This window comes from Panulirus ornatus, chromosome 19 (assembly GCF_036320965.1).
Source record: "Panulirus ornatus isolate Po-2019 chromosome 19, ASM3632096v1, whole genome shotgun sequence".
Taxonomy (NCBI): domain Eukaryota; kingdom Metazoa; phylum Arthropoda; class Malacostraca; order Decapoda; family Palinuridae; genus Panulirus; species Panulirus ornatus.
Genome location: NC_092242.1, coordinates 57,432,343 through 57,447,729, shown reverse-complemented (window position 1 = coordinate 57,447,729; position 15,387 = coordinate 57,432,343). Strand labels below are relative to the sequence as shown.

General features: G+C 40.1%; 1 protein-coding gene across 3 annotated transcripts in view; it reads right to left on the bottom strand.

Moving 5' to 3' along the window:
- hiw (MYC binding protein highwire) overlaps window positions 1-15,387 on the bottom strand; it is a 443,394-nt gene that overhangs the window by 346,406 nt on the left and 81,601 nt on the right. For all 3 annotated transcript variants that reach the window (XM_071673952.1, XM_071673951.1, XM_071673953.1), the window contains exon 18: window positions 8,910-9,128. In XM_071673952.1, the coding sequence (XP_071530053.1) occupies window positions 8,910-9,128 (219 nt within the window). The remainder of the gene's footprint in view (window positions 1-8,909; window positions 9,129-15,387) is intronic.

Here is a 15,387-nt window from a genome sequence, read left to right as displayed (position 1 = left end):
TCTCATCCCCAACAGACTTCATACTTGCCCCTCTTTCCAGGACTCTTGCATTTACCTCCCTTACAACCCCATCCATAAACAAATTAAACAACCATGGAGACATCACACACCCCTGCCGCAAACCTACATTCACTGAGAACCAATCACTTTCCTCTCTTCCTACACGTACACATGCCTTACATCCTCGATAAAAACTTTTCACTGCTTCTAACAACTTGCCTCCCACACCATATATTCTTAATACCTTCCACAGAGCATCTCTATCAACTCTATCATATGCCTTCTCCAGATCCATAAATGCTACATACAAATCCATTTGCTTTTCTAAGTATTTCTCACATACATTCTTCAAAGCAAACACCTGATCCACACATCCTCTACCACTTCTGAAACCGCACTGCTCTTCCCCAATCTGATGCTCTGTACATGCCTTCACCCTCTCAATCAATACCCTCCCATATAATTTACCAGGAATACTCAACAAACTTATACCTCTGTAATTTGAGCACTCACTCTTATCCCCTTTGCCTTTGTACAATGGCACTATGCACGCATTCCGCCAATCCTCAGGCACCTCACCATGAGTCATACATACATTAAATAACCTTACCAACCAGTCAACAATACAGTCACCCCCTTTCTTAATAAATTCCACTGCAATGCCATCCAAACCTGCTGCCTTGCCGGCTTTCATCTTCCGCAAAGCTTTTACTACCTCTTCTCTGTTTACCAAATCATTTTCCCTAACCCTCTCACTTTGCACACCACCTCGACCAAAACACCCTATATCTGCCACTCTGTCATCAGACACATTCAACAAACCTTCAAAATACTCATTCCATCTCCTTCTCACATCACCGCTACTTGTTATCACCTCCCCATTTACGCCCTTCACTGAAGTTCCCATTTGCTCCCTTGTCTTACGCACCCTATTTACCTCCTTCCAGAACATCTTTTTATTCTCCCTAAAATTTACTGATAGTCTCTCACCCCAACTCTCATTTGCCCTTTTTTTCACCTCTTGCACCTTTCTCTTGACCTCCTGTCTCTTTCTTTTATACTTCTCCCACTCAAATGCATTTTTTCCCTGTATACATACATATACATACACATGCACATATTCATACATGCTGCCTTCATCCATACCCGCCGCCAGCCCACCACACATGAAATGACACCCCCCCCATCCCCACGTGTGCGTAAGGTGACGCTACAAAAAGACAACAAAGGCCACATTCAGTCACACTCTCTAGCTGATATGTGTAATGCACTGAAACCACAACTCCCTTTCCACATCCGACATTCACCGAGAACCAATCACTTTCCTCTCTTCCTACTCGTACACAAGCCTTACATCCTCGATAAAAACTTTTTGCTGCTTCCGGCAACTTTCTTCCCACACCATACACTCTTAATACCTTCCACATTCTTCAAAGCAAGCACCTGATCCACACATCCTCTACCACTTCTGAAACCCCACTGCTCTTCCCCAATCTGATGCTCTGTACATGCCTTCTCCCTCTCAGTCAATGCCCTCCCATATAATTTCCCAGGAATACTCAACAAACTTACACCTCTGTAATATGAACACTCACCTTTATCCCTTGGCCTTTGTACAATGCCACTATGTATGCATTCTGCCAATTGTCAGGCACTTCACCATGAGTCATACATACATTGAATATCCTCACCAACCAGTCAACAACAAAGTCACCCCCTTTTTTAATAAATTCCACTGCAGTACCATCCAAACCCGCTGCCTTGCCGGCTTTCATCTTCCACAAAGCTTTCACTACCTCTTCTCTGTTTACCAAATCATTCTCCCTGACCCTCTCACTTTGCACACCACCTTGACCAAAACACCCTATATCTGCCACTCTATCATCTAACACATTCATCAAACCTTCAAAATACTCACTCCATCTCCTTCTCACATCATCATTACTTGTTATTACCTCCCCATTAGCCTCCTTCACCGATGTTCCCATTTGTTCTCTTGTCTCACACACTTTATTTACCTTCTTCCAAAACATCTTTTTATTCTCCCTAAAATTTAATGATACTTTCTCACCCCAACTCTCATTTGCCCTCCTTTTCACCTCCTGCACCTTTCTCTTAACCTACTACCCCTTTCTTTTATTCTATATATCTCACAGTTATCTGCACTATTTCCCTGCAAAAATTGTCCAAATGCCTCTCTCTTCTCTTTCACTAATAATCTTACTACTTCATCCCACCACTCACTACCCTTTCTAATATGCCCACCTCCCACGCTTCTCATGCCACAGGCATCTTTTGCGCAAGCCATCACTGCTTCCCTAAATACATCACATTCCTCCCCCACTCCCCTTATGTCCTGTGCTCTCACCTTTTTCCATTTTGCATTCAGTCTCTCCTGGTACTTCCTCACACAAGTCTCCTTCCCTAGCTCACTTACTCTCACCACTCTCTGCACCCCAACATTCTCTCTTCTTTTCTGAAAACCTCTACAAATCTTCACCTTCGCCTCCACAAGATAATGATCAGACATACCTGCAGTTGCACCTCTCAGCACATTAACATCCAAAAGTCTCTCTTTTATGCGCCTATCAATTGTCACGTAATCCAATAATGCTCTCTGACCATCTCTCCTACTTACATACGTATACTTATGTATATCTCTCTTTTTAAACAAGGTATTCCCAATCACCAGTCTTTTTTCAGCACACAAATCTACAAGCTCCTCACCATTTCCATTTACAACACTGAACACCCCATGTACACCAATTATTCCCTCAACTGCCACATTACTCACCTTTGCATTCAAATCACCCATCACTATAACCCAGTCTCGTGCATCAAAACTGCTAACACACTCACTCAGCTGCTCCCAACACTTGCCTTTCATGACCTGGGTGCATAAGCACCAATAATCACCCATCTCTCTCCATCCACTTTCAGTTTTACCCACACCAATCTACAATTTAATTTTTTACACTCTATCACATGCTCCCACAACTCCTGCTTCAGGATTAGTGCTACTCCCCAGAGGATAGGGGTGAAAGAATACTTCCCAAGTATTAAATGCATGTCATAAAAGGTGACTAAAAGGGGAGGGAGCAGGGGGCTGGAAATCCTCCCCTCCAGTTTTTACTTTTCCAAAAGAAGGAACAGAGAAGGGGGCCAAGTGAGGCTTTTCCCTCTTAGGCTCATTCCTCTTTTCTTAACACTACCTCACTAATGCGGGTAATGGTGAATATGTATGAATTTTTTTCTTACATATTCACCTCTCTAATGTGGATAATGGTGAATATGTTTGAATATATATTCTTTTTTTTCATACATATTCACCACTTTCCACATCAGCAAGGTAGCGTAAAGAACAGAGGACTGAGCCACAGAGGAAAAGTCCTCATTTGTTCCCCTTCTCTGTTCCTTATTTTGGAAAAGTAAAAACTGGAGGGGAGGATTTCCAGTCCCCCGCTCCCTTCCCTTTTAAGTAATCATGCGTCATGGATGGAAACCACAACTCCTTATCCACAACCTGGTCCCACAGACCTTTCCATGGTTTACCCCAGAAGCCTTATATGCACTGACAGTATGTCAAGCCAAAGTATATCATATCGTTATAATTCAATCCGTCTCATGAAAGCCTTTCACCCTCCTGCATGTTCAGGCTCCAGTCATTCAAAATCTTTTTCACTCCATCCTTCTATCTCCAATTTAGTCTCCCCATTCTCTTTGTTCCCTTCACTTCCGGCAAATAGATCCTCTTTGTCAACCTTTCCTCACTAATTCTCTCTATATGTCCAAACCATTTCTGCACATCCTCATCAGTTCTCTCAAATACACTCTTTTCATTACCACACCTATCTTTTACCCTTTCATTACTTATTTGATCAAACCACCTCACACCACATATTGTCCACAAACACTTTACTTCCAACACATCCACCCTCCATTGCATACCCTTATATGTAGCCCATGCCTTGCATCCAAATAATATTGCTGGGACTACTATACCTTCAAAAATATCCATTTTTGCCCTCCCACATAATGTTCTCTCTTTCCACACATTTTTCAGTGCTCCCAAAACCTTTGCCCCATTACCCAACCTATGACTCACTTCCATGGTTCCATTCACTACCACATCAACTCCTACACAGTTTCTTAAGTAACACTCACAACCAAACAAACCTGTCCCTCGATCCTGCTAAACCTAATAACGTTGCTTTTATTCATATTTACTGTCAACTTCCTCCTTTCACACACTCCCAAACTCAGTCTCCAATTTCTGCAGTTTCTCACTCCATTCTGCCACCAGCACTGTATTATCAGCAAATAACAACCAACTCACTTCCCAGGCCCTCTCATCCTCCACAGACTGCATACTCGCCCCCTTTCTCCAAGACTGTCGCATTTATCTCCCTCACCAGCCCATCCACAAACAAATCGAACAACCATGGGTACATCACACATTCCTGCCACAAACCAACCTTCACTTAGAACCATTCACTCTCTCCTTTCCTATTCGTAAACATGCCTTACACCCTTGATAAAAACTAATCACTGCTACCAGCTTTCCTCCCATACTGCATACTCTTAATGCTTTCCACAAGGCATCACTATCAACCCTATCATATGCTTTCTCCAAGTTTATAAATGCCACATACAAATACATCTGTTTATATTTCTCTCAGATACATTAATCAAAGGAAACACCTGATCGTCACATTCTCTACCATATCTGAAACAATATTGTTCCTCCCCAATCTGAATGCTATGTACATGCCTTTACCCTATCAATCAATACCCTCCCAAACAACTTACCAGATACACTCAACAAACTTATACCTCTGTAGTTTGAACATTCACCTTTATCCCACATGCATTTAAACTATACATGTATTTTGCCAATCCTCAGGCACCTCACCATGATCCATATATACAGTGAAAATCCTTACCAACCAATCAACAGCACAGTCACCCACTTCTTAATATATTCAAATGCAATACTATTCACTCCACCTCTTCTCTCTAGATCAAACCACTCTCCATGACTCTCTTTTTGCATACCATCCTGACCAAAACATCCTACATCTGTCACTCTATCATCAAATACGTTCAACATTCCTACAAAATATTCACTCAATCTGCTCATTTCATCATTATCTGTTCCCATTTCCCCTTTTGTCCTATTCACTAATCTTCCTATTTGATCTCTTGTTTTTGCATGTTATTAACCTCCTTCCAAATCATTTTATTCTCTCTAAAGTTTAATGATACTTGTTCATCCCAACTCTCATTTTGCTTTCATTTTCAAAAATGCACAGTCTTCAATATTAGGCGCTACCATTTTAAAGGCATCCTCCAAACTCACTTCCTCTTATTTTGCATGAAATCTTATTTGTGATATAATATTAACCCCAAATTTTGCCCTGAAAATACCTTCCCCCACTTATGCAACCATCAACCCTTTATCAAGTTTGCTAATCAACCCCTTATGTGCGCTGAACTGCTTGACTAATACCTGTTGGGTCAAAGGCTACAACAGTATCTGCTTTTATGTCTTACAACATGGTCATGAAACCTAAGTACTACCTAGGAGCACTTCAATATGTTAGAACCGTCAGCCATAGTTAATTAAAGTCATATCTATAGCAAATGATGCTGACCAAAGTCACCAATTATAAAGTTGAATTCTTAACTGTTCAATAAGATGTGGATTTCAATCTATCTAAAGTTTTGAAATCTTATTAGTAAACACCATTTCAATCACACCAATATTCAATTACTTTAATTCTATGGTGAGATACCCAACAGTAACAAAACATAGATTGTAAAATAATTTACACCATTGGGATGTATTAACACTAACTTTATGATTGGTTCCATTAACCTTTACTACCCTCGCTTGTTTTCTTAACACTACATTATTGAATGTGTGATCATTTTTTTCCATACTTGTTTACCATTTCTAACATGTATGATGTCATGAATGATGCACCAAAACCAGAGCCCATATCCTGAACTAAGTCCCACAGCCTTTTCCATGGTTTCCCCTGGCCACTTCACATGCCCTGGTTAAGCCCACTTACAGCATGTCATCCCATGTCTACTACGCGGCTCCAATGCACTGTATCCCATGCACGCCCCACACCATCCTGAAAGTTCAGGTTCATTTTACTCAAATCACCTTTCACTCCATTCTACCTCTTCCTCAGTTTTCCCTCTTCCTTGTTGCCTCCACTCCTGATGTGTATATTCTCTTAGTCATCCTCTTCTCACTCATTCTTTCCACTGGCGCAAACCATTTTGGCACACCATATTTAGGTATGTAGGTAAGTACTCCTCTTACCCCTTAGTACCACATCTTTCTCTTATCATATCATTTCTTATACAATAAACCCCTAACATACCACAAACTTTTTATCAAGTATCTCATTTTCAACATATCTACTTCCTCCCAAGTCTATGCCTCGCATTCATAAAACAGTTGGGACTACTATACCAACAAGAATACCCACCTTGGCCCTCACAGGCAGTGACTTCTTTCCACATATTCCTCAATGCAACCAGAACCTTTAATCCCTTACACAACCTATGGTTTACTTCAGCTCCCATGGTTCCATTTGCTGTCATGTCAACTCCCAGGTATCTACAACACTCCACTTCCTCCAGAATCTCTCTATTCAAACCCACACCCCAACATCTTGTCTCTCTCCACTGCAAAACCTAATAATCTTATTTTCATTGACGTTTACTTTCAACCTTTCCCTTTCACACACTCTCCTACACTCAAAAACCAGCTTCTGCAGTTTCTCATTCGAATCTGTCACTAATTGACTTACTTCCTATGCCCCCCTCCACCCTTGACAGATATAAACCTGTCCCTCTCTTCACAATCTTTAACATTCACTTCCCTCATCATCCCATCCATAAGCAGATAAACAGATTAAGCAGCCATCGTGACATCACATTACCTCTCCTGTAGGGCAATATTCATTTGGATCCACTCAACTTCCTCTCTTTCTACTCACACACATGCCTTATTCTACTCTCTTGATAAAAATTCCTCACTGTTTCTAGAAACTTTCCTCCCACTCCACATATTCACAATACCTTTCTCAAAACTTCTCTATCAATCCTATCATACACAATTTGCCAGAGGCAAAAGTGCCACATATCTCAGGGAGGAATGTGTATGTATTTCAGTAACAAGGTAAATTACCTTAACCTCTTTCTATACAGATGTGCACTTCTTTTCAATTCCGTACAATCTTCTCATGTGCCAAGTGTAATAAATCCTCATTCTCCCCCACAAGAGTGTTACAACTCAGCCAATCTAAAAGTGCTATAAGATGTAGAGTGGAAAAATCTTGTAAGTTCTGAAATTTATCTTATGAAACCAAATAATTGTAACACTTCACATATCATTCCTTTCTGCTACCCTCTGAGGGTATGGCACATAAGCAACCTATAGTGGCTATTTTCAAGCTGGTATTACATGTTGGACTACAGAATCCAAGTTTTAAGGATAATCATCATGTCACTTCTACTAAAAAAAACTATTTATAATAACAATCAGTTAATCAATCAAACAATAGCTATCTGGTTTGAAGGATCAATCCATAAGGGGAAAAGTTTATTGCAAAGCTGGATTTGCAAAAACATTTTGCACTTCCCCCAAAGAAGCATTAAAGACATATGCAAGTAAATCTATTTTGGAGTATCAGCAATGAAAACACAGCAAGCTAAATGGAATGGTAAACATGACAAAATTCATTAACATAAGAGATTGATGACATATCTGCAGATTGACCTTTTCATAACCTTATCAATGTAATCCCATCATTTTCACAGAATTGCAAGTCTTAAGAGCTACACCTATAGAATGATTTCAATAAATAGATGGTGACAACATTAGAATCTGAGAATAAAATAATCAGTAAATATGAAGGTTTTTCAGTTAACCCCAACTAGGGAAAGACAGTCATCAGATTACATTCCTACCCTTTTTGCTGCAAGCTAACTACACCATAAAAGACATTCAAGTGATCTGTAATAACAACATGTCATAAATTCAAAAAATACATTTTAGCTAACCACTTCCACAGACACTGGTGGTAACATCAGAGGCCAATATGAGTGGAAGACTAATTGACTTCTACTTTCTCCATTTATACACATTTCAAAATGAAATGTAACACACTAGAGTGACAACTTGTAAAAACAAAATAAACAAAACTTCTTACCCTCTTGGCCCTCAAAAAGAAATAAAAGAAGAGCCTTTTAGAAATGCACTGTCCCCTTTAAAACTTATTTTAGCACTGTGTGGGAAAATAATGTTACTGTGTCACTTATGTCTCCAATATATCAGACAATCACATATTTCTAATGTCACAGGGGTATCATTACATACTTAAGCTGATTCTATTTTCATCATATGTACTTTACACTGAATATAAATGTAATAAGTATTACTGACATGTGGCACAAATAATAAACTTACAAAATTGTACTTTAATGAAAATAAACTTCACTATAATATTCACTCCCTGAGAAGAAACTTTTGACATCTTAATAGCAGTCATCCTTACACATTTCATTTGCTTCCACAAACAATGCATAATTAAACTTTTTCATATATAATCTACTTCATGCTATTCTAACTAACACTCACTGAACCTCATAATGACCATTTCTTTATATCCTTTGCCTATTACTTTATCTTGCAAAATTTTGATTTCATTTTTTAACCAGCAAAAGAAAAAGAAAAAATGAAATGGTCATATGCAAAAATCAAAAGTACTGAGTAAAATGTCTATAAAAGGTAAGAAAAAATATGTATATAAAATTAATGTAAAAATTCCTCAACCAAAATGTTGCCAAACACAGTGAAACTCAATAAATAAGCAACAAAAACAAACCTAGGTTATTACTGGTAGCAAGAGGATCAAGGGCAGCAGCAGCATTTATGACCGCATGATCAGGGCTTGGAGCAGTAGGAGTAGGACAACCAGTACCAGCTACAGTAGGAGCTTCACCCGCAGTGTTGGAAGAGGGGGCCAGAAGCCGCAGCAGCCGGGCCTCAAACTGGCCCAAGTTACCCGCATGTCCATCCCTAGCTGAGGCTTGGCCACCTAGCCCTGTTAATACACCGGCACGTATTCTACACGATCCACACACTAATAGATTTACAAAGACTTGCTACATTACCCACACATCAACTACTGCTGCTATCATTCATCCATTATAGAGCACACGATAACTGGTATGTATAGCAAATATTTTGTTTATCACAAAGTTGTAACTGTCTTTGACAGTCTAAGGGCAGAATTTACATGCATTGCATGTAATGATTAGATGATAAGAAAACATATGTTCCTTGCACAGCAGAAAACAAGATCATTCACAAAATCAGCATTTATAGGATAAAAGACATATGTAAAGCAGGTGACACAAAAAATAATTCATGCATTGTCAATCATCACTAAAACATTATAAACTGTTTGAACATTTTAGGCTTTTTCAAACAATAATCAATAAAGCAATCAAAGCTATTAATATCATATGCAACAAATGACAATATCATTTCTATCTATATGTCAATTAGTATCAACTCCATTCCCATTTACAGTGAGGGAAGGGAACGAAATGCAAAAAGTCTCACAGCTCAACCAAGTCTCCTAAACTTCTATATGATATGACAGAAGTAAATATTGTACACTCCCAATGCTGCGTTCCATGAAAAAAATCAAAACAAATGAGTCAACAGATGAATCATAATGTATATCATTCAAAATCTACCAATCATCTTATTAATTTGCATGCAAAAATCATGGTCACACAACCTCCAGGATCTGTTTTATGGGGATCTTGCAGCTCCAAGATTGTCCTCTAAGCAGGAGCAAGGGAATGAAGGGACTCCTTTGGAGCAAGCAGGTTCTAAAAGAGATAGTAATTCTTTCTGTCAACTGGCGATAATATAGCATTGGAAAAGGTGCTTTCTTCTTGCAGTGCAAACATTTTCAGAAAGAGACCAGTAGCAGTGTCTACTATACAATATTTTTTCATACTTGATAGCTATTTCCCATGATAGTGAGGTAGCACTAAGAACAGATGAAAAAAGGCCACATCCACTCACATCCATTTCCTAACTGTCATGTGGGATACATCAAAACCACAGCTCCCTATTCACAACCACACACCACAGGACTTTCATGATGTTTTACATGCTCTGGTATAGGCCAATGACAGCATGTCAAACCCAGTATACCACAGCATTCCAATTCACTCTATCTCATGTACACCTTTCACACTCCTACATGTTCAAGCCCCAACTATTCAAATCATTTTCACTCCATATTCCATCTCCAATTTCGTTTCCCCATTCCCCTTGTTCCCTCCACTTCTGAACCTTTCTCAAACTTTCCTCACTCATTCTCTTCTCAACCTTTCCTCACTCATTCTCTTCATATGTCCAAACCATTTCAGCATGAGTGCTGCCAATGGAATGAACAAGGGCAAGTGAAACATCAAGGGTAAACCATACAAAGGTCGTATTTAGGATGCTGTGGCTTCTGTGCAATAAACATGAAAGCTAGAAAATGTATGTGAGTAAATGGGGCCTTTCTTCATCTGTTTAGTGCTCCCTCTCTAAAGCGGGAGGGGAAACAGGAGTCAAGTGGGGAGTGCTCATCCTCCTCGAAGGCTAGGACTGGGGTGTCTGAAAATGTGTGTGGATGTAACCAAGATGAGAAGAAAGGAAAAATAAGTAGAATGTTTGAGGAAAGAAACCTGGATGTTCTGGCTCTGAGTGAAACGAAGCTCAAGGGTAAAGGGGAAGAAAGGTTTGGAAAAGTATTAAGAGTAAAGTCAGGGGTAGGTGAGACGACAAGAACTAAGGAAGGAGTTGCACTACTCCTGAAGTAGTTGTGGGAGTGTGTGACAGAGTGTAAGAAAGTAAATTCTAGACTGATGTAGGTAAAACTGGAAGTGAATGGAGAAAGATGGGTGATTATTGGTGCATATGCACCTGGTCATGAGAAGAGAGATTATGAGGCAAGCATTTTGGGAGCAGCTGAGTGAGTGTGTTAGCAGCTCTAATGCACATGACCAGGTATTAGTGATGGGAGATTTGAATGCGAAGATGAATTATGTGGCTCTTGAGGGTGTAATTGGTGTACGTAGTATTCAGCGTTGTGAATGGAAATGGTGATGAGCTTCATCTTGTGGAGGCAAAGGTGAGGATTTGTGAGGTTGTCAAAAAAGAAGAGAAAATGTTGGGGAGAAGAGAGTGGTGAAAGTAAGCAAGCTTGGAAAGGAGACTTATGGGAGGAAGTATCAGGAGAGATTGAGTGTAGAATGGCAAAGGGTGAGAGCAAATGATATGAGGGGAGTAAGTAAGGAATGAGTTGTATTTAGGGAAGCAATGATGGCATGTGCAAAAGATACATGTGGCATGAGAAAAGTGGGAGGTGGGCAGATCAGAAGGGGTGGTGAGTGGTGGGACGAAGAACTAAGGTTGTTAGTGAAAGAGAAAAGAGAAGCATTTGGATGATACTTACAAGGAAAGAGTGCAAATGACGGGGAAATGTATAAAAGAAAACGGCAGGAGGTTAAGAAGGTGCATGGGTTGAAAAAGAGGGCAAATGAGAGCTGGGGTGAGAGAGTATCATTTAACTTGTGAGAAAATAAAAAATGTTTTGGAAGGTGAATAACATACATAAGACATGAGAACACAGGGGAATGTCGGTGAAGGGGGAGAGTGGGGAAGTAATAACAGGTAGTGATGAAGTGAGAAGGGGATGGAGTGAGTATTTTGAAGGTTTGTGGAATGTTTTTGATGATAATGGCAGATACAAGGTGTTTTGGATGGTGTGTGTGTGTGTGTGTGTGTGTGTGTGTGTGTGTGTGTGAGTGTGTGTGTGTGTGTGTGTGTGTGTGTGTGTGTGCGTGTGCAAAGCAAGAGGGTGAGGGAGAATGGTTTGGTAAAGAGGGAAGAGGTAGTGAAAGCTTTGTGGAGGATGAAATCTGGCAAGGCAGCGGGTTTGGATTGTATTGCAATGGAATGTATTAAAAAAGGGGGTGAGTGTGTTGTTGATTGGTTGGTAAGGATATTCAGTGTATGTATGGACCATGGTGAAGTGCCTGAGGATTGGCAAAATGCATGTATATTGCCATTGTACAAACTTTTGAGATAAAGGTGAGTGTACAAACTACACAGGCATAAGTTTGTTGAGTATTCCTGGGAAATTATACAGTTGGGTATTGATTGAAAGGGTGAAGGCATGTACAGAGCATCAGAATGGGGAGGAGCAGTGTGGTTTCAAAAGTGGTAGAGGATGTGTGGATCAGGTCTTTGCCTTGAAGAATGTGTGTGAGAAATACTTAGAAAAACAGATGGATTTGTATGTAGCATTTATGGATTTTAAGAAGGCATATGACAGAATTGATAGAGATGCTTTGTGGAAGGTATTAAAGATTATTTGGTGTGGGAGGTAAGCTGCTAGAAGCAGCGAAAAGTTTTTACCAAGGATGTAAGGCATGAGTACTATGAGTAGGAAGAGAGGAGAATGACTGGTTCTCAGTGAAGGTCGGTTTGTGGCAGGGGTGTGTGATGACCCCATGGTTGTTAAATTTGTCAATATACACATAAACGCCCACATACGCACAAATACATACATATACGTATCAACATATACGCACATATACATACACATGCAGACATTACATACATACACACGTACATATTCATACTTGCTTGCCTTCATCCATTCCTGTTGCTACCCTGCCACAGAGGAAAGCAGCATCACTATCCCCTGCTTCAGAACATAGCGCCAGGAATACAGACAAAAAGGCCACATTTGTTCACACTCAGTCTGTAGCTGTTATGTGTAATATATTCGCCATTTCCCACATCCACGAGGTAGCGTCAAGAAAAGAGGACAAAGTCTTAGGAGGGAAATCCTCACTTGGCCCCCTCCCCTTGAGGGAAGGATTTCTAGCCCCCAACTCACACCCCTTTTAGTCATCTTTTACAAAATGCAGGGAATACATGGGAAATATTCTTTCTGCCCTATCCACAGGTATAACACATCGTTCCAATTCACTCCATTCCTTGAATGCCTCTCACTCTCCTGTATGTTCAGACCCCCATCACTCAAAATAATTTTCAATCCATCTTTCTACCTCCAATTTGGTCTCCTGCTTCTCCTTCTTCCCTCCGCCTTAGATATATATCCCCTTTGTCAACCTTTCCTCACTCAGTCTCTCCATATGTCCAAACCATCTCAACACACCCTCTTCTGCTATCTCAATCACACTCTTTCTATTTCCACACATCTCTCTTACCCTTTCATTACTTACTCAATCAAACCACCTCACACCACATATTGTCCTCAATCATTTCATTTCCAACATATCCCCCCTCCTCAGCACAACCCTATCAATAGCCCATGCCTCACATCCATATAATATTGTTGGAACCACTATTCCATCAAACATACCCATTTTTGCTTCCGGTGAATTCAATAGTGAAAGAGAGCATATACTAGATAATCTAAAACTGAACTAGTAAACCAATACTCAGTGAGAATGTCTTGAGTAGTACCTGTGGCTTAAAGGGTCAGGGCCATGGTCATCCAACATAAACAACATGAAACTGATGTACCAGCATGGTCCTCATACCATCTCTACCTTCTCCGCTGACTCAGCGTCCCACTATGTGAGCTCAGGAATGCATACACCATCTTCATTCTACTTAAGCTCACTTATACCTCCCTAGCCAGATCCTCCTCCCTTAAAGCTACAGAGGGACCAGTTGGAAAAAGTGTAGTAACAAGCATAAAAAAATCATTCTGGGCTCATCTTACACCACCTATCAAGAGGTCCTCATCTTGCTGAACCTGTCCACCCTCTCTGACCAACACCAGCAACTCATATGGCAGTTTGGCAACATATGCTGACACATCCATCACTGAGACCTCCTCCCCTACAATGCCCCATCCTGCTGACCACTGTCCATAACCATGATTCACCTTGTACCAGCCAGTGCTCATACAGACAGATACAAGTGCAGTCCTATATCTAACAATTGTATAGTCATAAAAAATCCAAGACCAAGTGCAAAGCTAAGTAAGAGAATATCTTCGTTTCGTCCTAGATATGTGAATGACAATTACTGTATTACTGTAACTCAATAAATGTGTAATAATATATCCCTTAATGTTCAACTTATCACCACTGAATACATAATGCATGTCAACTACAACATTAACGTAACTTAACATGTCACTATTCACTTAATGTTCAACTAGCCATCAATGAATGCATAATGTATACACCACAGTATTTACTATGCGCAACTTCCTGCATATCTGCCACTTTGACCATAGAGATGTGCCTTACTCATATGCTCATCTAAAGCATAAAAGCATACAGCCCTACCTTGACCTCAAGTTTACTAAGTGCCATTATGATCTCCCTGTTCTGTAACATCTCAGTAAAATGGCTCCCTAAATCTAATACACTTTTTATGACTATCATGAGTATTATCATATGATTATAATGCTCAGTGTTTGCAGCACCACAAATGTCAGCAGTACAGCCAATTCTAGAAATAAATGACAGACATATTGAGGATACTTTTGGACATGCCTTGATGGGAAAGGTAGGAGAATCTGATAATTTGGGTTCAGTACTAAGCAAGTATGTCATAAAAGGAGAAACTGTTGAAAATGGACAGGGGCAGCACAGTCCTGCTAACCCTAACAACAGGGTATGAAACAAGGACATAAAACACAGAGGACAATTTAGGATTCAGACTGCTAAAATGAGTTACATGATGGGTGTTTGCAGTGCTTGCAGTTGGGATAAAGTTGGTAATAGTGAAGTGTAAACGACATGTGGGATGCTAGAGAATGGAAAAGACATGAAATGTGGTGTACACAGGGTGAGTTATGAGAATACCTTAAGGATGTCTGGTCTTGTGGTGAGGCTACATGATGATAAGCCAGTAAAGAAGATCCTGAGAAACAACCTAGTAGGAAACAGTAAGAAGACAGTTTACATCCAAGGAAGGGAAAGTGAGGGAATATATTCAAAAAAGTACTCAGAAAGTCTGAGTGGGATGGAAAGGGTGTCAGAGATATAGTTAGGCAGAAAGATAAATGGATAGACAGATAGATAGATAAAGATAGATAGATAGATAAATAGACAGACAGAAGACCTTCTGGACCCAAAACATGGACCTAGAATAATTCAGGAACCTTGCCAATTCCATGCCCAGACATCTGTAGATAGTAATCAAGGCCAAAATAGAAATGACAAAGAACTAAAGTGTAAGTCTGACATAACCCTGGAAAATGTATGGGGAGGAGGACAATGTACTTTGTGGACACTGTG